The sequence below is a fragment of the Oncorhynchus kisutch genome, linkage group LG15, assembly GCF_002021735.2.
Source record: "Oncorhynchus kisutch isolate 150728-3 linkage group LG15, Okis_V2, whole genome shotgun sequence".
NCBI lineage: Eukaryota > Metazoa > Chordata > Actinopteri > Salmoniformes > Salmonidae > Oncorhynchus > Oncorhynchus kisutch.
The window spans coordinates 19,935,357-19,958,092 of NC_034188.2; the positions used below are offsets into that span (position 1 = coordinate 19,935,357).

General features: G+C 43.1%; 4 protein-coding genes across 12 annotated transcripts; 3 read left to right on the plus strand and 1 right to left on the minus strand.

Annotated features, from left to right (window-relative positions):
* Positions 1 to 4,998, plus strand: tmem129 (transmembrane protein 129, E3 ubiquitin protein ligase). Of its 4 annotated transcripts, none has more exons than XM_031789823.1 (5): positions 1 to 166; positions 2,083 to 2,172; positions 2,424 to 2,898; positions 3,120 to 3,279; positions 3,844 to 4,998. In XM_031789823.1, exons 3-5 carry the CDS (start codon positions 2,432 to 2,434, stop codon positions 4,090 to 4,092), a joined length of 876 nt encoding a protein of 291 aa, XP_031645683.1. In that variant the 5' UTR covers positions 1 to 166; positions 2,083 to 2,172; positions 2,424 to 2,431; the 3' UTR covers positions 4,093 to 4,998. The 4 variants fall into 4 exon arrangements, with proteins under 4 accessions (XP_031645683.1, XP_020357722.1, XP_031645682.1 ...); XM_020502133.2 differs by lacking the exon at positions 1 to 166 and adding an exon at positions 1,238 to 1,394; XM_031789822.1 differs by lacking the exon at positions 1 to 166 and adding an exon at positions 1,299 to 1,875.
* A 1,346-nt stretch (positions 4,999 to 6,344) lies between these two features.
* Positions 6,345 to 9,937, plus strand: slbp (stem-loop histone mRNA binding protein). 2 transcript variants are annotated; one of them, XM_020502140.2, is made up of 8 exons: positions 6,345 to 6,667; positions 7,467 to 7,595; positions 8,011 to 8,115; positions 8,199 to 8,261; positions 8,471 to 8,605; positions 8,696 to 8,845; positions 9,135 to 9,246; positions 9,414 to 9,937. In XM_020502140.2, the coding sequence occupies exons 1-8, from the start codon at positions 6,609 to 6,611 to the stop codon at positions 9,480 to 9,482; spliced, it is 822 nt and encodes a 273-aa protein (XP_020357729.1). In that variant the 5' UTR covers positions 6,345 to 6,608; the 3' UTR covers positions 9,483 to 9,937. The 2 variants fall into 2 exon arrangements, with proteins under 2 accessions (XP_020357729.1, XP_020357730.1); XM_020502141.2 differs by having other exon boundaries at positions 6,371 to 6,667; positions 8,205 to 8,261.
* Positions 9,938 to 9,971: 34 nt separating this feature from the next.
* Positions 9,972 to 16,361, plus strand: ccdc142 (coiled-coil domain containing 142). 2 transcript variants are annotated; one of them, XM_020502134.2, is made up of 13 exons: positions 9,972 to 10,570; positions 11,030 to 11,167; positions 11,300 to 11,361; positions 11,473 to 11,527; positions 11,658 to 13,256; positions 13,336 to 13,422; positions 13,574 to 13,738; positions 13,973 to 14,136; positions 14,387 to 14,503; positions 14,628 to 14,742; positions 14,889 to 15,066; positions 15,304 to 15,515; positions 15,671 to 16,361. In XM_020502134.2, the coding sequence occupies exons 2-13, from the start codon at positions 11,080 to 11,082 to the stop codon at positions 15,919 to 15,921; spliced, it is 3,093 nt and encodes a 1,030-aa protein (XP_020357723.1). In that variant the 5' UTR covers positions 9,972 to 10,570; positions 11,030 to 11,079; the 3' UTR covers positions 15,922 to 16,361. The 2 variants fall into 2 exon arrangements, with proteins under 2 accessions (XP_020357723.1, XP_020357724.1); XM_020502135.2 differs by having other exon boundaries at positions 9,972 to 11,167.
* Positions 16,171 to 22,382, minus strand: LOC109905018 (aldehyde dehydrogenase, dimeric NADP-preferring). Of its 4 annotated transcripts, none has more exons than XM_020502137.2 (10): positions 22,269 to 22,382; positions 20,130 to 20,319; positions 19,064 to 19,295; positions 18,617 to 18,702; positions 18,305 to 18,513; positions 18,089 to 18,206; positions 17,560 to 17,701; positions 17,190 to 17,356; positions 16,996 to 17,095; positions 16,171 to 16,872 (listed from the first exon to the last, which is right to left on the minus strand). In XM_020502137.2, exons 2-10 carry the CDS (start codon positions 20,283 to 20,285, stop codon positions 16,598 to 16,600), a joined length of 1,485 nt encoding a protein of 494 aa, XP_020357726.1. In that variant the 5' UTR covers positions 20,286 to 20,319; positions 22,269 to 22,382; the 3' UTR covers positions 16,171 to 16,597. The 4 variants fall into 4 exon arrangements, with proteins under 4 accessions (XP_020357726.1, XP_020357725.1, XP_020357727.1 ...); XM_020502136.2 differs by lacking the exon at positions 22,269 to 22,382 and adding an exon at positions 21,975 to 22,186; XM_020502138.2 differs by lacking the exon at positions 22,269 to 22,382 and adding an exon at positions 21,866 to 22,186.
* Positions 22,383 to 22,736: the final 354 nt, after the last annotated feature.

Below are 22,736 nucleotides of genomic sequence, written 5' to 3' on the forward strand. Positions count from 1 at the left end.
TGATGCTCTCTTAAAGTGGCAGCGCACGGTGAAGGCTCCGTGCAGGATTTCGCCACAACGTGGTTGGGAAATTTACTTGAGAACAAACTATTCAAAAAGCATCTGATTGGATTACCAATTCTAAAGAATCCATGTGATATATCCAAACTGGTGGAGAGAGTGCTGGGTAAAGTGAAGGCTGTGAGGGTCACAAGAGTTGTTTAGATTTTTTTGTTCTTCTGAGGATCAGAGGGAGCGTGTTGCCTCTCACCCGGTTTGATAAGTTTGATGTGCCCTGTGTGCCTCTTGGAACATCTGTTCCAAGACCATCATTGTAAAGCTTTTGGATATGTTTCAAGTGTTTGCAGAATAGAGAAACCGAGATGTTCAAGTTTTGGAAAAGATCATATCATTTGTTTTAAAAGTGATGAAAATGTGACATGTTGCAATTGTGGTGGTAACCATGAAGCCATGTCTTTGGAATGCCCAACAAGGGTGAAAGAGAATGAGGTGTCCAAAGTCAGGGCTGTTCAGAGCATTTCATATGCAGCTCCTGTTAAAAGGGTTGAGGATTCAAATAGTTCTCCTGAAGAGTCCATGGTGGTGGATAGGCCTTCACTTAAGGCTGCAGGGGTTGCCCTTCAACAGCAGGACCCAGATATGTTCAAGGTTAAGCAGGTGGACTTTGTGATATTTATAGCTATGGTGATTAATGGCACTCCCAAGGTGGAGAGAAACGGTTCCTGGCTCTGAAAGAGTTCTCGGCGGAGGGGTTGCATTGCAAAAGCCGTACCACCCTCTCAGGTCATAGAGCCCGAGAAGAAAGATATGGAGATTTGAAGGAAGGAAGAAGTAGGGGTTTTTGTGTTGTCAATGTGTTTTTTTGTTTTATTTTGGGTAAATTAAGTTAGGTTTCCCTATCACATATGGGTTTTATTTTACCTTTTTTTTTTTACCCAGTACAGCTTTTTGGTTTGTAGTGTGCCATAAAATGCACAGAAGATGTTTGTTGCGAAACCCAGGCTGCCGTTCAAACTCATGGTTGTCAGCGCTAAACCCTCAGCCCTTGAATAACGTTTTACATCGTCACGTCTGAGTGTACCTTAAATGTCCCTTGCCCAAGCAATTAAAAAAAAATTAACCTTTATTTATCTAGGTAAGTCAGTTAAGGACAAATTCTTATTTACAATGACAGCCTACCCAGGGCCAATTGTGCGCTGCCCTATAGGAAGTCCAGGAAAATAGATATCTCCCAATCACAGCCGGATGTGATGCAGCCTGGATTCAAACCAGGGACTGCAGCGACGCCTCTTGCACTGAGATGCAGTGCCTTAGACCACTGCACCACTGGGGAGCCCTTAGAGCAAGGGAGAGTGATGATCAGAGAGACAAAGTCCTTGGTGGAAATCTTGGAAGTTGAGTTTAAAAACAACCAACTTAAAGCTATGAATGTACCTAGCAAGCTAACGTAGCTAGCTTGCACTCGAGTCAGACAACTAGCTACAGTTACCCATAGTTGGCTAGATAGTTTTTTTGTTTGGTCGTTTATTCCAATACATTTTAGTATTCCTAAAAGCTACCTACGTTGATTAAATGTGACACTTCGCGGCCCCCGGATTATGACGCTTAACTACAGTTTGCATTGAATTGTGCGTCATATCAACCATAAGTGGTCTAAATTCGTCACTCGCTCCCTTGAGCTAAATCGAGGGCAGAGGGGGCAAAGTTAGTGAATTGGACCTTCATTTAAGATGGAAATCAAACTGCATCCGGTTTCAACGGGGATTCCCCTAAATGAAAGGGAAGAAATAACTTGTTTGGACTACAGCACCCGACTTTTATTTTGAAAATTCAGGGGATAGCGAAAGTCGTGGCACAGGATGTTGTCATTTTTTGGTCTGGTTTCTTCCTATTCAGTTCTAGCTAGCTAATGTGTTAATAAAATTTGCTAGACTGTTAGCTTAACTAGATACAAATACATTGGTAACATGGATCGGCCAGAAGTAACGTTTTCTTTAGCCTACATAGTATTAGCGTTTTGCTTTGTATTCACACCAAATGAATTTCGATCAGCTGGTTTCACCGTGCAAAATCTGTTTTCAGGATGGCTTGGAAGTGAAGATATTGGTTTCATTCAATATCATGTGAGGAGAACGAGCGTCACTTTACTAGTTCATTCAACTTTGCCACTTGGTAAGTCACTTAGCTAGCAGCTAACTAGCTGCCAGGGGCCTAGTGAAAAATAGCTATTGACATGCAATACCCACATTGATCACTGTCCTGTCAAGTGATCATTCGTACTAACTGATTGTATTGTTGTTTTTTACTATAGTATAGCTAGTCTCTTTTATCTGTGATAATTCTGCCTAGCTAGTAGCTGGCCACATCATTCAAACGTCAAGTTTATAGACATTTGAGCAAACTTTCTGTTCCGTATCCAACAGGGTACTACATGGGAATGTGCATAGCTGCTCCAGAAAAGTATCTGGCCTATGTTCACTTAATAAGTGATGGCTGGAGGGCTTTCTTCACATTGTCACTGGCTCTTCAGCTCTTTAGCTGGGTGCTCGTCATCTACTGGTCTCGGCACAAATGGGGAAATCATCCAATATCGCAGAACCTTAAAGCCCATGCATTGCCCCAGTCCGGCTGGGGGGCAGTTGCCTCCTCTGTCAACACAGAATTTCGCCGCATTGACAAGTTTGCAACGGGTGCCCCTGGTGCAAGGGTTCTCATCACTGACACCTGGATCATGAAGGTCACTACCTATTATGTACATATTGCACTGCAGCAAGACACTCACTTGACAGTCACAGACTCAAGGCAACACCAGCTCTCCCCTGACTCAGCCACTCCTGTTCAGATCCTGACACTCCGAGTCGCTAGCATCAACCCCAGCGTCAAGCCCTTTGACATAAGGTACAGTAGCTAACACGAGCTATAGGCTAAGCTTGCTGTTGTCTTGTCAGCTCATTTGAGAAGTAAACCGTAAATGCCAACCCCTTTCAAAACCTTAAATAGATCTACCATATTTATTTCCCATTGTAACACCTGTTTAATGCAAATATTGTTTTTCTGATGCATAATGCTGTTGTACTATATATGTGAAATACTCAGTTCTGAATTATGCACCTGCGTAGGCTCAATTCAACAGAATATGCAGAACTGCGAGAGAAGCTGCATGCACCAATCAGGAATGCTGCCAACGTGGTCATTCACCAGACTATGAGTGACCTCTTCTTGGAAACATTCAAATCCCAGGTGGAAATGAACCAAGTCTACCAGCTGACAAGCGGACAGGTGCCCCCATGTTATATTGTCTATGGGTGAACCATTTAATGTATTCAACATTAAAGGTAGACTCAGCGATATGATGCAGAAAGTAAACGACACAGCGTGAAGTGAACCTGTGCACATACTGTGTGTGGTAGCCTAGTGGTTAGAGCGCTGGGCCAGTTCCCGAAATGTTGCTAGATCGTATCCCCGAGCTGACAAGGTAAACATCTGTTGTTCTGCTCTTGAGCAAGGCAGTTAACCCACTGTTCCTTGGGCGTCGAAGATGTGGATGTCGATTAAGGCAGCCCCCCACACCTCTCTGATTCAGAGGGGTTGGGTAAAATGTGGAAGACACATTTCAGTTGAAGGCATTGTTGTACAACTGACTTGGTATCCCCCTTTGACTGTGTGAGCGCAAAGCGCTCACCTCAATCTCCAGTGTTGCTCGTGACAACATAATTTTGCTGAGTCTACCTTTAAATGAATTCTCCCAACATGCTTGATAAATGGTCATGAAAAAATGTGTTCTGCTCAGTGTAGTAGAAACTAGAAATATCATGCCCAGTATTTCTCTGCCTCTGTTCTTAGGAGCTGGAGTCCTGCATTGGTTGCATGCAGGTGCCCGCCAACACCAAACTGTTACGGCTATGCCAGGAGGAGGGTGAAGGAGAGTGCCAGCAGTGCTACTGTAGACCCATGTGGTGTCTCACCTGTATGGGCAAATGGTTTGCCAGCCGCCAGGACCAGCAGAAACCTGAGACCTGGTTGGGCAACAGAGTGCCTTGCCCCACTTGTAGGGCCAAGTTCTGCATCCTGGATGTCTGCATTGTCCCCTGATCACTCAATACTGTGTTCCTCTCAGTCAATTCTAAAGATATGCATAGGAATCTGCTGGTGGTTTGGTGCGATGTACATCAGATAGCCCTTGTGATTACTTTTCTAATTGTGCCTTGTCTCTATTGCATCATTAGTGCCATTACTCTGCTATGGGAAACCTTGGCATATTCTAGTTTTGTTCTAACTTTGCTCTTCATGATTTTGATTTGATCAAATATTTTTCCCTGCACAATATGGCTACAACATGAACTTTGAGCTTTAAAGCTGGGTAGATTTCTAAGTAGAGGTTAAATTTAGTCTCAGCAAAATGATGTTTCCATGAGCAGCACCGACGATATTGCGATGAGCGAGATGCAAGGCTCGCACAGTATCTGTGCATGTGCTCGTGTTCGTGTCACAGTGTTAAGAGTGGTAGGTATGAACCAAAACAGCTGAGAAGTTTAGCCTCGTGAGTCAATGCTCGTAGTTGTGGAAATCAACCCACTATGCTGTTTACTTTGTGTACCTACGTCATATCGCTGAGTCACTTAAGCCTACGTTTGTCTGCCCCTTGAATTACCTTGTGTGGTTTTCAACATCTTCCAGTTGATTGATCTGATGAGACTCAAATGGGGCAAAATGTAGTAGGCTCTGGACAGTGCAGCACAACATATCTTTACTCTGTTTTTACTGTCTCTTTTTCAAGGGTGCTGTAATGGAAACATTTTGTTAATCTTTGTGTTATCAGTCTTTCATCGGTCTGTTATGCAATTACGGAACTTTGTCAAGTAGGGCTATGAAAATATAATTAATGAAGTAGTCAGTTGATGACATGGGGAAAACTGATGTGGTACATGGTTTTTTAAAATTGCCATATACTTAATTTCACAATTATGTTACCTTTATTAAAATATAGCTACCCTCTAATTTGTTTTGTTTGTTGCTGAATGTCCACTGCTTGATACCACATTTCGATGAGGATTTGTCAACAGAAAATTAACTAACTTGACCTGGGAACAAAAAGGTTAAGAATTGTTGTGTGAGAATTGCCACAAAACATGTTTTTAACAATACCGAGAATGGATGAGGAAATTACTGAACCTCATTGATCAGTAGGCCTAGTGATCCACCATGACGGTCTTGGGCGCCTCTTTGTGGCAATCAACAGTAATGGCGCATTCACTGGGAACTTGGGGACAAATCATGACGATATTCAAGTCAGAAAGACGGAGTACTAGAAAGATGCCGGAGTTTCCGATTTGGATGAACATTCTAAATTATTTTCTCAGTTGGTGCTCGTTTTTTTGAGTTTCTAGTTGTCTTGAACGCACTGAAGTTGGAAGTCACAGATTTCCGAGATCCCAGTTGTTTTGAACGCGGCAACATTAGGTTTTTTAATCAACGAAATGTATAAGCAGAACATGTGTTAGCGCCGCCTTTAAAACAATTTTGAACTCGGAAATGTCCGAATTCAGTGCGTTCAAGACAACTGTGTCCAATCGGGTCATCAAGAGGGATCAGCCAATCTTACAGAACACTTGTTTCTACTCATTGGCGCTGCCCATGCTGTCCCAGATGCAAAGATGATTCCGCATTCACATGGTAGTCGGATCTAGAAAACTGAAATGTATGCATAAGTATCTAATTACCAATTAAGTGGGAGTTTCATGTCGAAAACTCTGGCATTTATGTAGACCTCTAACTTTCTGACCAGAAGGTCACTGACATGATTTGACCCCGTTTTTTCAGAGGTCCCAGTTGTCTTGAATGCATCAATAGACAGTTGGGCCAATGCGGATTCTGCATTATGATGATGTATTAACGACACTTCAACATTCTAGCCATGTTATGCCGCGACATTTCCGACTTGCTTGAACGCAGCACGTATATAACTACTTCCAGTTAAACATTTTGAAATTTCGGAGTTTCCTTGTATAGCACATTGACGTGGCGTTAGCTGCACATTAACAGTACATGGGGAATATACACAATTTAAAAAAATGCTATAAAACGGATTGTCTAGAATGAGCATTATAACGCATTTACATGACACTACAACATTCTATGGCAGCCATGTTAGCTCACCATTACACGAGGAATATTTAAACAATGCTATGTAACAGAATGTATAGGGCGCCTCTTTGTATGTTGTATAATATTCTAAAAGTTTGCCTAGCCCCCTAAATATATGCCTCTATTTATAACTAAACCACCACTGTTCCATCTGTGGTTTTGTAAACAAGCGCGTCAAATCCCTCCCCTTCCGTCACGTGACAACAACGGGCATGTTCGTTTGTACATGGCACGGTGCCCCGGAACAGCAGAGGCTGCGAAATTAGACAATTCCATTGGTCCTTAACCGATATCTTTACACTCCTTGGCCACCGGGCCATGCGAAATGAATGCTTCAATTGTTGACTGACGTCAGGGAAAGCGCCATTCCTTAGCTTTGGCGCGTTCACATCAAAATCAAAAGATCTCTGCTTTAAGGGAAGTAGCTACAAGCCCTTCGTTCCTCTGTAAGTTTAGAAAAAAAAATGTCTTTTCGCCACAAATCCAGACGCACCAATGCTGAATATAACGGAGATGAAAATAGGTGAGTTGTCATGAGTTTGTAAGTAATTTAGCAACAAAAATCTATTTAAAAATCTATTTTCGCTTTCTCTCGCGCCAGTCTTCTCCCGCGAAATCCCGAATTGTTGCTGGTCTGGTTAGCTAGCTGGCTAATTGTTTCTAGGTACGCTTTTCCAGCTAATGTATGTTTCCTATTGTGTTATAAGTATGTGAGCATTTATTGCATTGCTGGCTTATGCATTCTTGACTAGTTTTGCTACGTACAGTAACGTAGCGTTTGCTAGACACCTAACCTTTTATTTTGATCAGGTGTTAGCTAGCTAAGTTTACTGCTGGATAGCTAATCAGCTAACAATAGCTCGCTAACTTGCCTTAACTAGTTACAGTAGCTAAATAGAAAGTGCAACTCATTTGTTTATCTAACTAACGTTAGCTAGCCAGACAACTTTATAACAACGTATTTCCCTTAAAATGTAGCTAGCTAATGTAACTGGCTTTAATGCAACAGCTAACTAGCTACTAACGTTAGCTTGCTTGCTAGCTAGCTATAGTAACGTTGGTTGACTAGCAAAACCTTTCGCGCTCATGCATCCTATGGCGCCGAAGCAGCTATTGTACTGTGCTTGAAATATCTCATAAATAGTCAACTAGTGTACCTACTAGTGTCTCCACTGAGTCTGTAGTGATTGACAATAATCAACTAAATCAAAGGGAACAAGGCATTTTTAGTACTGTTTTAATGTTAAGTTCTTCGGGAAAATGACGTTCTTGACAATGGCATGATCTTTCAGTCTTGTTGATCCATATATCATTGTTTCTAGGAATAGGGGCCCTTCAAGGTGGTCCAACTGCCGGAAACGGGGAGCTGATGGCAGTATGAGATCAAATGGGGACTTGGACTCAACCGGTACCAGTGATCTTAAGATGAATGCTAACCACAGACCTGTTAGGTAAGATAAGATTCAGACTGCTCACTTGGGAGTTATCAAACCAATATTTTAGGTAGATTTTCTGTGTAGCCCTTTTTTTGTGTCCCAAATGGCACCCAATTCCCAACATAGTGCCCTACTTTGACCAGAGCCCTATGGTTTCTTTATAGTGCACTTTATTGGGACAAGCAATTTGGGATGTAGACCTTGACAACCATAAATTAAGTAGACTTCCCTATGACACGTAAATGAGGGAAGCGTTTGAGAACAATAGCTTGGTTGACAGATGGTTGCTAAATGCAAATGTGCCCCATGTATGTCACCCTGAATAATGCTGTTAAAAACAATTAAAATGTATGGTAATGTTTAATGTCTTTTTCACGCCATCTTCTGGAGAGGAATCTCATAATAACTGTACATTTCATTCCTCTTTCAGTTTTACCACTCCTGAAAGTGAAGGTCCAGTTCCTAGATGCGCGGATTGGGGGAGTGAAGTGGAGACTGACGAAAGGCGCTCAAGTGTCCGTCGGGATATGCAACGGTCAGCAGTCACTGCGGAGTTTCCCCTTTTAGATAAATGTGCTTGTAAAAGCTTTCAATTGCTTATAGTATTGTTTCTTTTAGTTACAGGCGGAGGATACTAACATCAGATTTTGGTCCAAGGGAACGAAAGAACTCTTCTGGGAGGTATGTTTGAAAATGTATGTCTCATACTGTGTTTTGCATGAGAGCCTGGTCCCAGATTTTTGTGCTCTTGCCAACTCCATTGCTCGCTCATTGTCAAGCCAAACAAACAATGTGCGTGACAAGGAGTTGGCATGATAGCACAAACAGACTGGCACTCAGGGTACATCCATTCATTGCATTTCGTTCATTAATCTGTTTCCTGTCTTCAGCTCAGAGTCCAGGGACTCTCCTGTCCCCGGTGAGGTCATGGAGGAGGACGAGGAAGTCCTGATGAGGAGGCAGAAACAGATCACCTATGGGAAGAACACACTCGCCTACGACAGATACATCAAGGAAGTACCCAAGTGAGTAAAATAGTGTTGGTTTTCATTCAGCTACCACCCTAATAGATCAAAGTTAATATTAACCCATTTTGTTTTCCATTGTTTTGCCAGGCACTTGAGGCAGCCGGGAGTTCATCCTAAGACTCCCAACAAGTTTAAGAAGTACAGCCGGCGCTCATGGGACCAGCAGATTAAGCTGTGGAAGGTGAAGATTCACGCGTGGGATCCCCCAGCCCTGGAAGGCAGTGAGCTGCAGGCCATGTAAGCCCCTCAAATATCCTGGCATTTAAAACGATCAAGCAAAAAAAGTATATATATATTATGTTTTTATGCCATTTAACTTTATACTTCCTTTGATATAGTCCTTCAATTGTAAGCACACGTTGTTCTCCTGAAATTGGATTTGGGAAATATGTTAAAGCCATCCTGTAGAAAAAATTTATCTATCTAGTCTCAGGGAAAATCCTTCATGAGAGGACACCTTTGTGCCAGATGGCTTACTCAAACCAAGTTTGTAATACAGTTGTTCTTTGTTTCATGTATCATTTAGAGAGGAGGTTGACTTGGATGATGTCATGGATATTGAGCTGGACTTCCCTGAGCTGGATTCAGACTCGAGCACACAGCCTCTTAAAGTCAGCAATGCCTCTTCGTCTCAACCGGTATGTTCTTTAACCAGTCTTGGCATGTTTGAAGACAACTATTGGTCCATGTTCAAAAGCAATTTTGGGAAGCACTATTGGACTCTTACCAAACACAATTGGAGTGACTTTGTGCTGCATTTTTTCAGTATAAAACTAATCTAGATTTTTTTTGTTTTTTGTTCTAGGACTCCTGCCAAGGGACTCCCAGCAAGATGATGAAAATAGATGCATCAGTTGATCTTGACATGGCCTAACTGTTGTGCATTGAAAGACAATCCATGGCGATCACCCTAGCAGGAAAAAAATAATGCTTAATTAAAATTCCAGGATAAATTCATGATTAAATTCAAGTCAGTGACCTGAATTGTATATAGTTAAAATTTTCTTATGTTGTGCTGTGGATGCTTGCATTTTATAATTGTTAATGACTTTATGTTAAGAAAATACATTTATTGTGAGTAGTTGGGAGTGTAAATTTGACTGCGTTTAGACAGGCAGTCCAAATCAGATCTTTTTTTCTCTATCAGATCAGCTCTGAAAAAGATCTGATGTGGTAGGTAAAAATGACCAATTAGAAAAAAATATCCGAATTTGGCAGCCTGTGTAAATTGTTTTGAAATACAATGTACTATATTTTGAAGGGTTATGTTGGCATTGAGATTTTTATAGGCAGTTTTTAAAAAATAAATGAGGTTATGCGTCAAGGTTATTTTAGTCTATGATCAGTTTTCTGTATATGCATTCTCAGCGTTCTGCCTGGCTGTAGCTGCGAAATGTATATGTTCTTAGCTAGTTTTTCATAGTACAGTAATGCTTATTACTTAGTGATTATCGGAAGCATGGATGAGCAATAGATCTATGTGGACGAGCGCCATAGCTCCGCCCCGTATTAACCATAACAAGGGACGCTCTCTTTTCATTGGCTGTTTGTATCATGATGGTTAGCTAGCTTTGAGCTAGCAATGCTATTCGTGGACCAAACACGCTACTTTCGTGAGCACTAGGATTAAAACTCAAAATAGGATTGGCTAAATTGCTAACGGTTGACTGCTGTAATCCTCACAGCAAGTGTTGATGTGAAACACGGAAGTATTCAAGTACAAATGTGATGTTTTATTACCTTTTAACGGTAGCTAGCAACAATGGATGCTAATTTCTTCAATTTGGCCGTCGCTTGCTAACTAGAAAATATTTGCTAGCAAGAGTGGCAAGCAACGTGGAGTAAAAAGCAATGTTGACAAATGAACTTGCCAACGCTAGGCGTCAAGAGGAAGCATAGACTTACTAGCCAGCTAAATGGGGTTCTCTTACTGGGCCCTTACGTCGGATACTGATTTCACAGGTATTGTGTTTATTGCCGTTTTCTTATGGCAGTAAGTAGCCTATACTTTTCAGATGGCCAACGCGTAGCTACCATGTTAGGGAGTGTGTCACTGTGATAGAGTTATGAATCTCACTAGAGTTTGGCAATGACAAGCAAGTGTGAAATCGTTTTCAAATAGACACCTGTATTAGTTATGTGAACGGTGGCTATTGTTGCCTTTCTATACGATAGTCCACTATCAGCGATCGCACAGATGGAGTATTTGGTGGCGACAGCTTGTCAAGGAATACTATCAGAAAACATCAGCAGGCGAGCTTGACCTCATTGCTAAAGTTTAAGCGCTGGACGTAACCTGAATACGAAATGTAAAGAGGGTGATCATGTTACCTTGAGTAACGTTAAAGCTCAGTGCTGTTTCCTGGAAATGTGTTTATTTATTCTATGAGGGCATTTAATTAATAACGTTGTTTCCAACAGCAATGTGAGCCATTTTGGGAAAGACCCCTGAATGCTGTGTCCTGTTTGATATGGCTCAGATTTTATGCACCTACCAGGAGACCCAGAATGGGACCGCTCTGGAAATAGAGGGGCAGGGAGGTTTGGACAAGGCAGGAGGTAACCTTCTCTGTTCCCTAACGACTACACTGACATTGTGATTGTGAATACGTAGTTTATTGTTACTTCGTGTTCTGTTTCAGAATAGGAACACTGTTGCGTGGTTTGATACTACTCTTTGTCTTCATCCAGATAAAACAGAGACATCCCCTGTGAATGAGAACCCAGAACCCTTTTCTTCTGAAGATGAACAGGTAAGTGACTAACATTCTCAATGAAATATTTTGTGGTATGCTTAAATCAATGTAAAAAAACATTAAGTTATGGTTTTGTTATTGACCATTCTCTGAACCATCTTATTTCAGAAGAGACTAAATGCTTTGTCAGATGATGACTTTCTTTCAAAGGACAAGCTTGATGGTATGGGCAACACCTTCTTTGTTACTGTTTTGATAGTTAACACCTGAGCTATGTAAATAGAAACAAATTGATAAGAGGACAATGCTGTTTGTGTGGCATTACAGTAGCACTATACTCCTGTCATCTTCAGCTTCTTGGTCCCAGAGTTGTCCCTTCACCAAGTCTCTGCAGAAGGCGGAGGCCCTGCTGAGGACTCGCTTCAACCCCAGCCTGAGGTGGCTACTGAGGCAGAAAAGTGATGATATGTGGGAATTTGAGAACCGGGATACCTTTGTAGCGTGCCAGAACCTCACCTCTCAGTCATCTAGCAGGCTGCAGCGGCTAGACCAGGGCATGCTGGGTCTCAGTCCACAGTGCCAAGTGTTGCGGGGGCCACGGACAGGCCAGCTGCAGAGTTGCGTCAGGGGCCTCGCTACAGAGGGCAGTTTCTACCACCACCCTCCAGCCGCTACCCTCAGCCAGCACTATGGGCAGCTGCAGTACCTACTGGAACAGCGGGCTCAGCTCCTTTTCCTCCATGAGTATGCCCGGCGCACCAGAGTCACCACTGTGTACGTTGACAAACTGACTAGCCTGCTGGAGCGGGAGCTAGGTTTGTTGATGGACAGGAGTCGAGTCCTGGAGCGACCAAACTCTGCCTGGAGCTTTGGGATGGGAGGCCTGTGCCAGGAACTACGTATCCACGTGAGCCATTGGGATGCTCTATGTGCCAAAGCCCAGTCTGACGTCTGGCTGAGAACTGTTCTGTTCCAGAGGACAGAGACCCTTGCTGTCATGCAGCGGACACTGAGAGTGCTGGGACTGCAGGCCCTGGTTCTGATGGAACGTTGTATCTATACAGCCCTCTCCGCTCTGGCCTCAGCTCAGCTGGCCAGGGTGCCTAGAGATGCCTTAGAAGACCTGCTGGCTGGGGCAGAGGTCTTTAACCAGGTACTGGAGGAGCAGAGAGTCCAGCATAGAGGCTCGCGGTGGAGAACTCAGACCCTGCAGCTGTCTGACTGGCCTGGGCTGTCCAGCAGGCAGCCCACCCGGAGGGGTAGCCTTCCTGCACCGTTCCCAGTGGTTGAACTTATGAGGATACTGGCAGAGCACAGGGGGCAGATCGCGGCAGAGCAGCTGTACCAATGGGCTTCCCAACAGAGCTTTCTCCACTCCCAGGCCCTGCACACTGGAGCCCCAGCCCCTACGTGGGAGAAATTAGAACTGTTATTCCCGCTGCTTTCCCCTCTACACCCCTCAGAGCCCAGTCCTGATGGGCTCACACTGGAGAACCTCCCTGGGCCCTCTTCAGATGAATCCAGGTTGGGAAAACCCTGTTCCTGGTCCTCTGATCTCCCCTTTATAGCCTTCATCCGTCAGGACCGAAAGTCTCTAGAGATTCTCTTCCAGGCCCTGGTGTCCTCCACAGACCTGATGGCTCCACACATCCCCAACAGACCCAGGCCGGAGTGTACCAACACCCCAGAACATTCTCCCAGGTGCTTTGAGGGAGAGTCTTCACCCACAGATGAGGCCAGGCAGGAGATAAAGAGACCCAAGTCAGTCCAGTCTGGGGCTTGTGTGGAGCTCTTTGGTCATTACAGGACAATGCTGTGGAGGGAGTTTGGCAAAGCCGTCATTCAGCGTTTCCACCAGCCACCAAAGAGAGACCCTTTGGGCAGTGTTAACCAGTGGAACGACCAGATGGTTTTCCAGCTTGTGTTGTGGCTCAACCATGGCTGTAGAGGAGGTAACAAATGCTGCCTGTTTTTAATCAGTTGATGTGTGACTGTGACACTTTCAATAAATAATAGTTGAATGCCTTGCAGAGCTCATCCCTGAAGAGTGTAGAGGAGTGGTTGATGACTTCATCTTACAGCTCCTGTCCAACACTGCTTTTAGGCACTGGGATGAGGGTCAGTTTCTGTGTTTAAAACATCCTTAATACACTGTAATTTGACATCCATCTGCATCATGTAGTTATAGTAATATAACAACACAATATTTTTGGTTTCTGTTAAGGTATTGTCTCTAATCTTTGTGTGTGTGTTTCTTTCTCTCTTGCAGTGATGTGTGCGTCACTGGGCTCAGGACTGAAAGATAAATGTCTTCCAGGAGTTGAGTGTGAGAACTGCATGGTGATGACATGTACCATGGAGAGACTCCTGCAGCTGTCCCCTCCACTCCTCACAGTGCTGCAGTGTCTTCAATCTTCAGCCCACCTGGTCCAAGGTAACCCCTATATCAGCCCACCTGGTCCAAGGTAACCCCTATATCAGCCCACCTGGTCCAAGGTAACCCCTATATCAGCCCACCTGGTCCAAGTTAACCCCCATATCCATATGATTTAAACTGCTTATTAATCTGGAAATCACCTCCAAATATCCCTAGGTCATTCTCCTTCTCTACCTCTTAAACATTCTACCAGGCCACACGGTAGTCATCTTGCTTTTCATCCTTCATCAGGTGACAGTAATGCTCGGACTATGAGGTCCCTTCACATAGGATCGCTGAGCAGAGTGGTGGCATCCGTCCGATCCTCTACCTTCTGGGTCATGAGAAAGGCCTACCAGTTCCTTTCCTCCTGGTCCCTCAACAAGTTCCTGCTTGTCACCCTAGGAGACCTCAAGGTGAGGCTTCACTCTGACATGCTTCCCAAATGGCTTCCTATATAGTGCACTACTTTGAACTAGAGCTCTGGTCTAAAGCAGTGCACTATATAGGGAATACGGTGACATTTGGGGGACACATCTTCTATTTCCCTATTGAATGTATGTTGGCCTTGCTTCAGGTGGTCTCCATCTTTCTTCTTGTCTTTAGTGAAAAATCCTATGTTGACATTGAGGGATGCACTTACATAAGAGTGTTCTGTGCTTTAAGGTTCTGAGAGCATCAGTGGTGAGGCTACTGCAGCATGTGGAGGCCCTGAGTGTGAATGAAAATCATCTCCTCAAGCTGCTGGCTGCACAGCTTACTCAGAGTGTCACAGATCTACAGGTGAGGGACAATATAATGGTTGATCTGTCAATTTCTAGACCAATGTTCCACCTGTCATCTCTTATAACCGATTTGAGTTTATTACTCAAATAAACTCAGTTCTATTATGTCTGCATTGTTGAAGGTATTCTCTGAACTGGTGCTCAGAATCTTCTCCAAGGACTGTAAGAGGATGTCTGAGGAGATATTTTTGCAGACCATGCCCTCAGCAAAGCACTGGAGAGTGAACTATAAAACGGGTAAATTACAGGCTGATGGAACTGAAATATCCAATATTCTAAACATAAGAAACATGTCCACTATTTTAGTTTTTTTCTGTTGTACTTTGTGTATGGAGCCAATATAATTGATGCTTGTTTTTTCCTTCATCTTATTGTATCTGTAGAGTTCCCCAGCAGCCCTAGTGATTACGCTACTACTGCAGCTCAGAGTGTAATAGGACAGGTACTGGAGGGAGTGCAGCCCCTGCCTGAGGAGGCTCGGATCCCCGCCCTGACAGAGGCCATGACAGCCTTCATGGAGGCCTGGATGGAGCACATCCTCAAGCAGAAGATCAAGTTCAGGTATGTGTACAGTATTCCCTGATTCTAGATGAGCAAATACAACCGTGCTGAATACCATAGAAATACAATTACTACAATGGGCATAGAATCTCTGACTTGGGAAGCCCATACTAGTGATTCTATTTCTGTGATTATACTGATTATCATTACTGTTATCTCCTAACATGGCACTAGTAAGGGGAGTGATAGACACACCCATTCACCAACCTTTCTGTTCCCCTCTCTCTCTCTCTGCAGTATCCAGGGGGCTCTACAGCTGAAGCAAGACTTTGACTTGATCCGGAACCTGATACGCTCTGAGGAATACAGCCTGTCAGAGGAGATCCACCAGAGGCTGCTCTCCCTCCGGGTCTTCCACCAGGTGGACAACGCCATCGTGTGCCTACTGCAGCAGCCCGTGGCCAAGCCCTACATGCCTTCGCGGGGCTGGGAGCCCTTCAGACGCTGCTGTAAGTGTCCACCAGGGGGGGTACCTTCATCATTGATAACATGATTTTTAGTTGAATCCCACTATAGTGGAATTAGTCAGACGTACCACAACACTTTACAGCAATGTATTTGGCCTGTTTCTCCTGTTGACAATCTTGTGATTTCTACCCGTCAGGTCCAAGTAGTGCCAATATGGTGGACCAATCGTCTAGCAGTCTGAATAATTTTGAGAACATGGACCTCCAGTCTGCATGTCAACAGGCCCTGGCCCAGGCAGAGGGCTCTATGAGCCCTGAGCTGCTGGCCTCCACCCCGCAGGACTCCTACCTGGCCGTGGCACAGCAAGAGTGGCTGGACCTGCGCATACACAATGGAAACCGCTGGAAGCTCCCTGGGCTGCAGTGCCTGACAAGGTCAGAGCCCTAACCCTCAGGTATTCTATGTAGAAGCTCATTCCTCCTCCAGTCCAGACACTGGAAATTAACAGCCTTTTGGCCTAAAGGCTGTCCTACAAGGCTGCTCATCTGGAAGCCATTTTGCTCTTTGAATTAATAAATGTCTTAATGCGCTAGGGCCAGACAGGGCCAGTTTACTAGATTATGAAGTTACTAGGAACATTTGGATGTTACATTTCCTAGGACTTCATCTGAACAAATCAAAGCCATGTCAATAGACTAGTATTGAAGTTATTTATGTTATCATTAACGACAAAAGGTACAAAGCAATAACGTTACTGAAAAGTTTTTTTGTTTCTTTTCAAAACAACATTTCAAATATTGTGTGTATCCATGGCATGTGCATATAATTTAACATATTTTTGTAAATCTGTGCTAATGAAGTAATGGACAGTAAAGATTTGTTTTTCATCTCTGGCTCCTGAGGGGTTTGTTTTGTTTACTTTTTAACCACAGAAAAGGAAACATCAGCTCATAAAATAGATGATCATGGTTGATATATAGATAGTAAACCCTCTCATAGTAAGATTACAGAATTATTGACATAATGCATTGATGATGATACATTACAATATAGCAACTTCAAGAAGTGCATTTGATGCAAAAAACAATTTCCAGTTGATGAGTTGCAGTAGTGAGAACCTGGGCTACCTGGCACCCATGACTACAATTACAATCAGGGCGACAAGGAGACCACAGGCTAAGATGGTGGCCAAAACTGCCCACACGAAGGTGGATTTGGATTGGTCACACAGGGAGCTCCTCATGGCCTGTCTGGCCCTGCGTGCCCGTGAGCGGTCCTGGGGTGGGTACCTGGCCATGTTAATGCATTCCATGCCCAAGGACTTGATCAGGCACGCCCGGTGGTGGCTGAGCTGGTCGAAGGTGTGTTTCCCGTGGTACCTGCCCATTCCACTTTGACCTGCACGGGGTCAGAGTTCAGAGAGCAGCAAGTGAGGTCATTATAAGATAGGATATTAGACTAGGAAAATTCACCAATGTGCTAGCCAAAACTATTAAAATACTTGTTGGTTATCGGTCTTACCTACGCCGCCAAAGGGAAGGGAGTTGAGCACGTAGTGCATTATGACATCATTGACTACCACCCCGCCGCTGCTGGTCTCGGCAATCATTCGCTTTATCACCTCATTGGCAAAAAGAGAGAATAATAATATAGTCTGCATGATCCTCTACACTCTCCTAATATGGAGTCCTATTGTTTCAACGGTAGTAGCTTACCTTCTTGTCAGAGGAAAAAACATACAGCGCTAAGGGCTTCTCTTTCCCGTTGATGAAGCGAATTGCATCACCCACATCACCAACAGTCACTATGGGCAACAGAGGTCCGAAGATCTCCTCCTGCATAAGTCTGGTGTGAGGAGACACGTCCGTTACCACGGTGGGAGCTGGAAGATCAGATGTGGGGGGGGAAAGGTCATTGTTATTGACAGATTCACAGGGACGGTACAGTCAGTTACATCGGCACATCACAGCACTGACAAAAGTTCATCCCAGAATTGATTCAATATGGATTTGTATACCCATTGCATAAATAAAGAAGCTTGGCAAGAGTCCAGCCAATCATCTCCCCCATAAGGATTCTCCCTACCAATATAACACTGTGATGGGTCGCTCTCTCCCCCTAGTGTCACACTGCATCCCTCCAGCAGACCCATCACTCGACTAAAGTGGCGCAGGTTGATGATGCGACCGTAGTCTGGGGAAGATTTGGGGTCCGGGCCGTAGAACTCCTGGAATTAACAAAAGACAAGGATTAGATGCTGTCTAAAACGAGGATTAGATGCTGTCTAAAACGAGGTTTAGATGCTGTCTAAAACGAGGATTAGATGCTGTCTAAAACGAGGATTAGATGCTGTCTAAAATGAGGATTCGATGCTGTCTAAAACATGAATTAGGTGCTGTCTAAAACAAAGATTATATGCTGTCTAAAACGAGGACTAGATGCTGTCTAAAACGAGGATTAGATGCTGTCTAAAACGAGGATTAGATGCTGTCTAAAACGAGGATTAGATGCTGTCTCAAACCATACGCACACTGTAATAGACAGATATAGAACCCTGATATATTGTCCATGGTAATAGACTACTCTGCTGTGGGAAGACAGATCTGGAACAGACCTGTAGTGTATTCCGGATGCCCTCCACCACTTTGTTCTGAATGCTGGGCTCACACAGGATGTAGTCAGGGGCAATGCACGTCTGCCCAACGTTGAAAAACTTTCCCCATGTGATTCGGCTATAAAAACAAACACATGACGTATCAAGACATGTCTATATGAGCCATGTGACTATGGATAAAATGGGTTGCTGAGCAACGGTGCAAATAGCAGTTACCGGCAGGCCACGATGAGGTCACAGTCCTTGTCGATGTAACAGGGGCTCTTGCCCCCCAGCTCCAGGGTGACAGGGGTCAGGTGTTTGGCTGCAGCCTCCATCACCACTTTCCCCACTGTGCTATTCCCAGTGTAGAAGATGTGGTCAAAACGCTGCCTCAGCAACTCCTGGGTCTCTGGAACTCCACCTGTCACCACAGGATATAACTCCTGTCAGGGAAAATAACCCAACATTATAGTGATAGTTTACCCCAAAACCACACATTTAGATGTTTTATTTTATTACTGATACAAGGTTAACAAAATGTAAGACCTTGTCCAGATATTGAGGGAGCAGTGCTTTGAGGAGACTGGCTGAGTGCTCACTCAACTCAGAGGGTTTCACCACTGCTGCATTCCCTGTAGAGGAAGAATGAACAGTGTGTGAGAGGGTTGCTGAGATAAAGTTAGAAAACTAAATATGCATCCATTACAGGATCAATGAGTTAGCCAGGTAACTTGATTAAATATTGGTATATAACCTTTTATTTTTAAAGATAAGCTTGAAATAGACATGGTCTAGTTCACTCAACAACCAAAAAACTTAGATGTTGTTAACTTTATTAATGAGCCAGCAAATAAGTGGTTATATCTGGTTGTTTATCAATGTTAGGTGGCTCATAGGTGACTCATTGATCCTGCTTTGTAGTATACCCCTCTGCTCCCCTTGTAGTGTGAACATTTGAAGGAATTTAATTCAACTAGGGCCTGGGGTATATACCAGCTGCAATGGCCCCGATCAGGGGCTGCAGAGTGAGGGCCCAGGGGTAGTTCCATGCCCCGATGATGAGCACCACTCCCAGGGGTTCAGGCAGGATGTACACCTGGTCTGTTAAGGTCATGATGTTCTTCTCCACATGGCGAGGGGCAGCCCACTGAGACAGCTTCCCCACTGCCAGGCTGATCTCATTCTCCAGGCCAATCAGCTCGGAGAGGGCTGTGTCATACTGGCTCTGTAAAACGACAGGGCAGTGATGTCTGTCTGTATCCAGGCTATATGGATCGTTATTATTTACTTATCAACACACTCTGTGCCTAAACATGCTGGATTAGTCATTCAAATGTGGTAGGTGGTTGGACTTTACTAATCTGGTAAGGGGTATCTCCCTCTCTTCTCCCTCAAAGTTATGAAAACTCAGACATTCACTTGGTTACTTTTATGATTTGTGAAGCATCTATATAGGTCTTATAAATGCATTACGATTTATGAAGGCTTTATTACATCTAAAAAGCTTGGTGTATATGTATATGCCCTTTGTTGATACATTTGAATGTACAAAACATTAAGAATACTTTCCATGGTATAGACTGACCAGGTGAAATCTATGATCCCTTATTGATGCCACTTGTTAAAATCACCTCAATCAGTGTATAGGAAATGGAGACAGGTTAAAGAAGGATTTTTAAGCCTTGAGACAATTGAGACATGGGTTGTATATGTGTGCCATTCCGAGGGTGAATGGGCAAAACAAAATAATTAAGTGCCATTGAACGGGTTATGGTAGTAGGTGCCAGGCGCACCGTTTTGGTCAAGAACTGCAACGCTGCTGGGTTTTTCACACTCAACAGTTTCCCGTGTGTATCAAGAATGGTCAATCACCCAAAGGTCATTGAGCCAAATTGGCACAACTGTAGGAAGCATTGGAGTCAACATGGGCCTGCATCCCTGTGGAAGGCTTTTGACACCTTGCAACTCAATATTAGGAAGGTGTTCTTAATGTTTTGTACACTCAGTGTATGTCTATTTATCAACAACAACAAAAAATCAATGACTTTCAAACTCTCACCCTGTTGAGGTCCTGCTTGAGTGCTATGGCAATCTCTCCTTGTCTTTCTGTGATCAGCCTCTGAAGGGACTTTAACTGTTGAACTCTGAACTTCAGGGGCTGGGACCTCCCTGTGAGAAAAGCGTCCCTGGCAAAGTCCACAGTCTGCTTCTCCATGTCTACGACTATCTATCACAAACACACCTGTAGCCTGCAACCATAATCACAATGAGAAAGACTCTAAAATATACACACATACAGCAGTGGACCTAATCCTTTCAGTTTGAAAATGTACTAAAATATACACACCTACAGCAGTAGACCTAATCCTTTCAGTTTGAAAATGTACTAAAATATACACACATACAGCAGTAGACCTAATCCTTTCAGTTTGAAAATGTACTCTAATATACACACCTACAGAAGTAGACCTAATCCTTTCAGTTTGAAAATGTATTAAAATATACACACCTACAGCAGTAGACCTAATCCTTTCGGTTTGAAAATGTACTCAAATATGCATACCTACAGCAGTAGACCTAATCCTTTCAGTTTGAAAATGTACTCTAATATACACACCTACAGAAGTAGACCTAATCCTTTCAGTTTGAAAATGTATTAAAATATACACACCTACAGCAGTAGACCTAATCCTTTCAGTTTGAAAATGTACTAAAATATACACACTTACAGCAGTAGACCTAATCCTTTCAGTTTGAAAATGTACTAAAATATACACACTTACAGCAGTAGACCTAATCCTTTCAGTTTGAAAATGTACTAAAATATGCACACCCACAGCAGTAGACCTAATCCTTTCAGTTTGAAAATGTACTAAAATATGCACACCCACAGCAGTAGACCTAATCCTTTCAGTTTGAAAATGTACTAAAATATACACACTTACAGCAGTAGACCTAATCCTTTCAGTTTGAAAATGTACTAAAATATGCACACCCACAGCAGTAGACCTAATCCCTTCAGTTTGAAAATGTACTAAAATATGCACACCCACAGCAGTAGACCTAATCCTTTCAGTTTGAAAATGTACTAAAATATGCACATCCACAGCAGTAGACCTAATCCTTTCAGTTTGAAAATGTACTAAAATATGCACATCCACAGCAGTAGACCTAATCCTTTCAGTTTGAAAATGTACTAAAATATGCACATCCACAGCAGTAGACCTAATCCCTTCAGTTTGAAAATGTACTAAAATATGCACACCCACAGCAGTAGACCTAATCCCTTCAGTTTGAAAATGTACTAAAATATGCACACCTACAGCAGTAGACCTAATCCTTTCAGTTTGAAAATGTACTAAAATATACTACATTTACTGTGTTATGCCTGACCAACTAATCAAATCGAACTTTATTAAAAGTGCATTGCAACATCATAATAATGCTATTTTTCTGAAAGGCAGAGGATTGAAAATTGAGCATAACATAGGGTAAAGTGCAATACTTACATGTGAATGAAAGCAGTAGCCTACACAAATCCTAATGTTGCCTGTCACCAACACCCATACATATAGAGATGGTCTGTACATTTAAAAAAAATCTAAAATCTATTCACTGTTCGTTGAGTACTATAAGGGTTGCTGCATATCTATTGAGAGGAAGTTGTTATATAGGCTACCCAGGGTCATATAAAATCATGACCTAGTTCTAGTGAATATTAAATCAAATCAAATTTTATTAGTCACATGCGCTGAATACAACAGGTGTAGATCTTACAGTAAAATGTTTACTTACAAGCCCCTAACCAACAATACCGTTGAAAATAGGGATAAGAAATAAAAGTAACAAGTAATTAAAGAGCAGCAGTAAAATAACAATAGCGAGACTATATACAGCTGGGTACCTTTCAATGTGCGGGGGCACCAGTTAGTTGAGGTATATGTGAGTCACAAAAGAGCAGACCTCTACTGAAGCCTCGGGCTCACCGGACACGGACTCTGACCTAGCCAAGGTAATGGCAGCGATCATTAAGTCTGAACAGACTGTGCTGGCTAAGGTGGAGTCACTATCCACTGACCTATCCGCACAAATAGCCATTCTCGCCACCGAGGTCAACACAAAGATGGACTCCTTTAAAGACGACTTGGCGAAACATGACACCTGTCTGAATAGCTTGGAAGGAGGTGCAAATACTTACTTCGACAAAGTGGTGACACTGGAAGAGCAAATCTCCCGGACTGGCTGCCTTAAGCAATCTTTGGGAGGTCCAACTCATTCCGTTGCATATTTGCTGACAGTACATTTAGTTCTGATTCATTTCCAGAAAATTATATATAGTCCATCCCTGCTTCCATGAAGTCTTATCACTTATGCAGATTCTTATTAACCAGGGGAGGGGGAAGGAACACATCATTTCACTTTTCAACAGTCATTTGTTCATGTACAAGACTTATTTGAAGATGCATTTTTTATTTAAATGTTAATTCATTAACTTTGATTTTATTTTACTCTTGAAACCCTTAATTGCACAATATCAAAACACCCTGTACTGTATGAGGTTTGTGATTGGACTTTGCTACAAATATGGAAAAGTTGTAAAAATAATTACCATATTCTAGTGTATAATAACCTGACACTTCTACGGAAGCTTCTTCCTGATACCTAC

Bases quoted from the DNA above. Each gene is read 5' to 3' on its own strand.
- tmem129 (XM_020502132.2), top strand. From the start codon at position 1,968: ATGGATCGGCCAGAAGTAACGTTTTCTTTAGCCTACATAGTATTAGCG. The intron at 2,899-3,119 runs GTACAGTAGCTA...GCACCTGCGTAG, and splicing joins GTCAAGCCCTTTGACATAAG to GCTCAATTCAACAGAATATG. The intron at 3,280-3,843 runs GTGCCCCCATGT...CTCTGTTCTTAG, and splicing joins ACCAGCTGACAAGCGGACAG to GAGCTGGAGTCCTGCATTGG.
- slbp (XM_020502140.2), top strand. From the start codon at position 6,609: ATGTCTTTTCGCCACAAATCCAGACGCACCAATGCTGAATATAACGGA. The intron at 7,596-8,010 runs GTAAGATAAGAT...TTCCTCTTTCAG, and splicing joins GCTAACCACAGACCTGTTAG to TTTTACCACTCCTGAAAGTG. The intron at 8,262-8,470 runs GTATGTTTGAAA...TCCTGTCTTCAG, and splicing joins CGAAAGAACTCTTCTGGGAG to CTCAGAGTCCAGGGACTCTC.
- ccdc142 (XM_020502135.2), top strand. From the start codon at position 11,080: ATGGCTCAGATTTTATGCACCTACCAGGAGACCCAGAATGGGACCGCT. The intron at 11,528-11,657 runs GTATGGGCAACA...TGTCATCTTCAG, and splicing joins TTCAAAGGACAAGCTTGATG to CTTCTTGGTCCCAGAGTTGT. The intron at 15,516-15,670 runs GTAAGTGTCCAC...TCTACCCGTCAG, and splicing joins GGAGCCCTTCAGACGCTGCT to GTCCAAGTAGTGCCAATATG.
- LOC109905018 (XM_020502137.2), bottom strand. From the start codon at position 20,285: ATGGAGAAGCAGACTGTGGACTTTGCCAGGGACGCTTTTCTCACAGGG. The intron at 19,296-20,129 runs GTGAGAGTTTGA...GTCGTTTTACAG, and splicing joins TCAAGCAGGACCTCAACAGG to AGCCAGTATGACACAGCCCT. The intron at 16,873-16,995 runs GTAAGACCGATA...GACCCCGTGCAG, and splicing joins CCTTCCCTTTGGCGGCGTAG to GTCAAAGTGGAATGGGCAGG.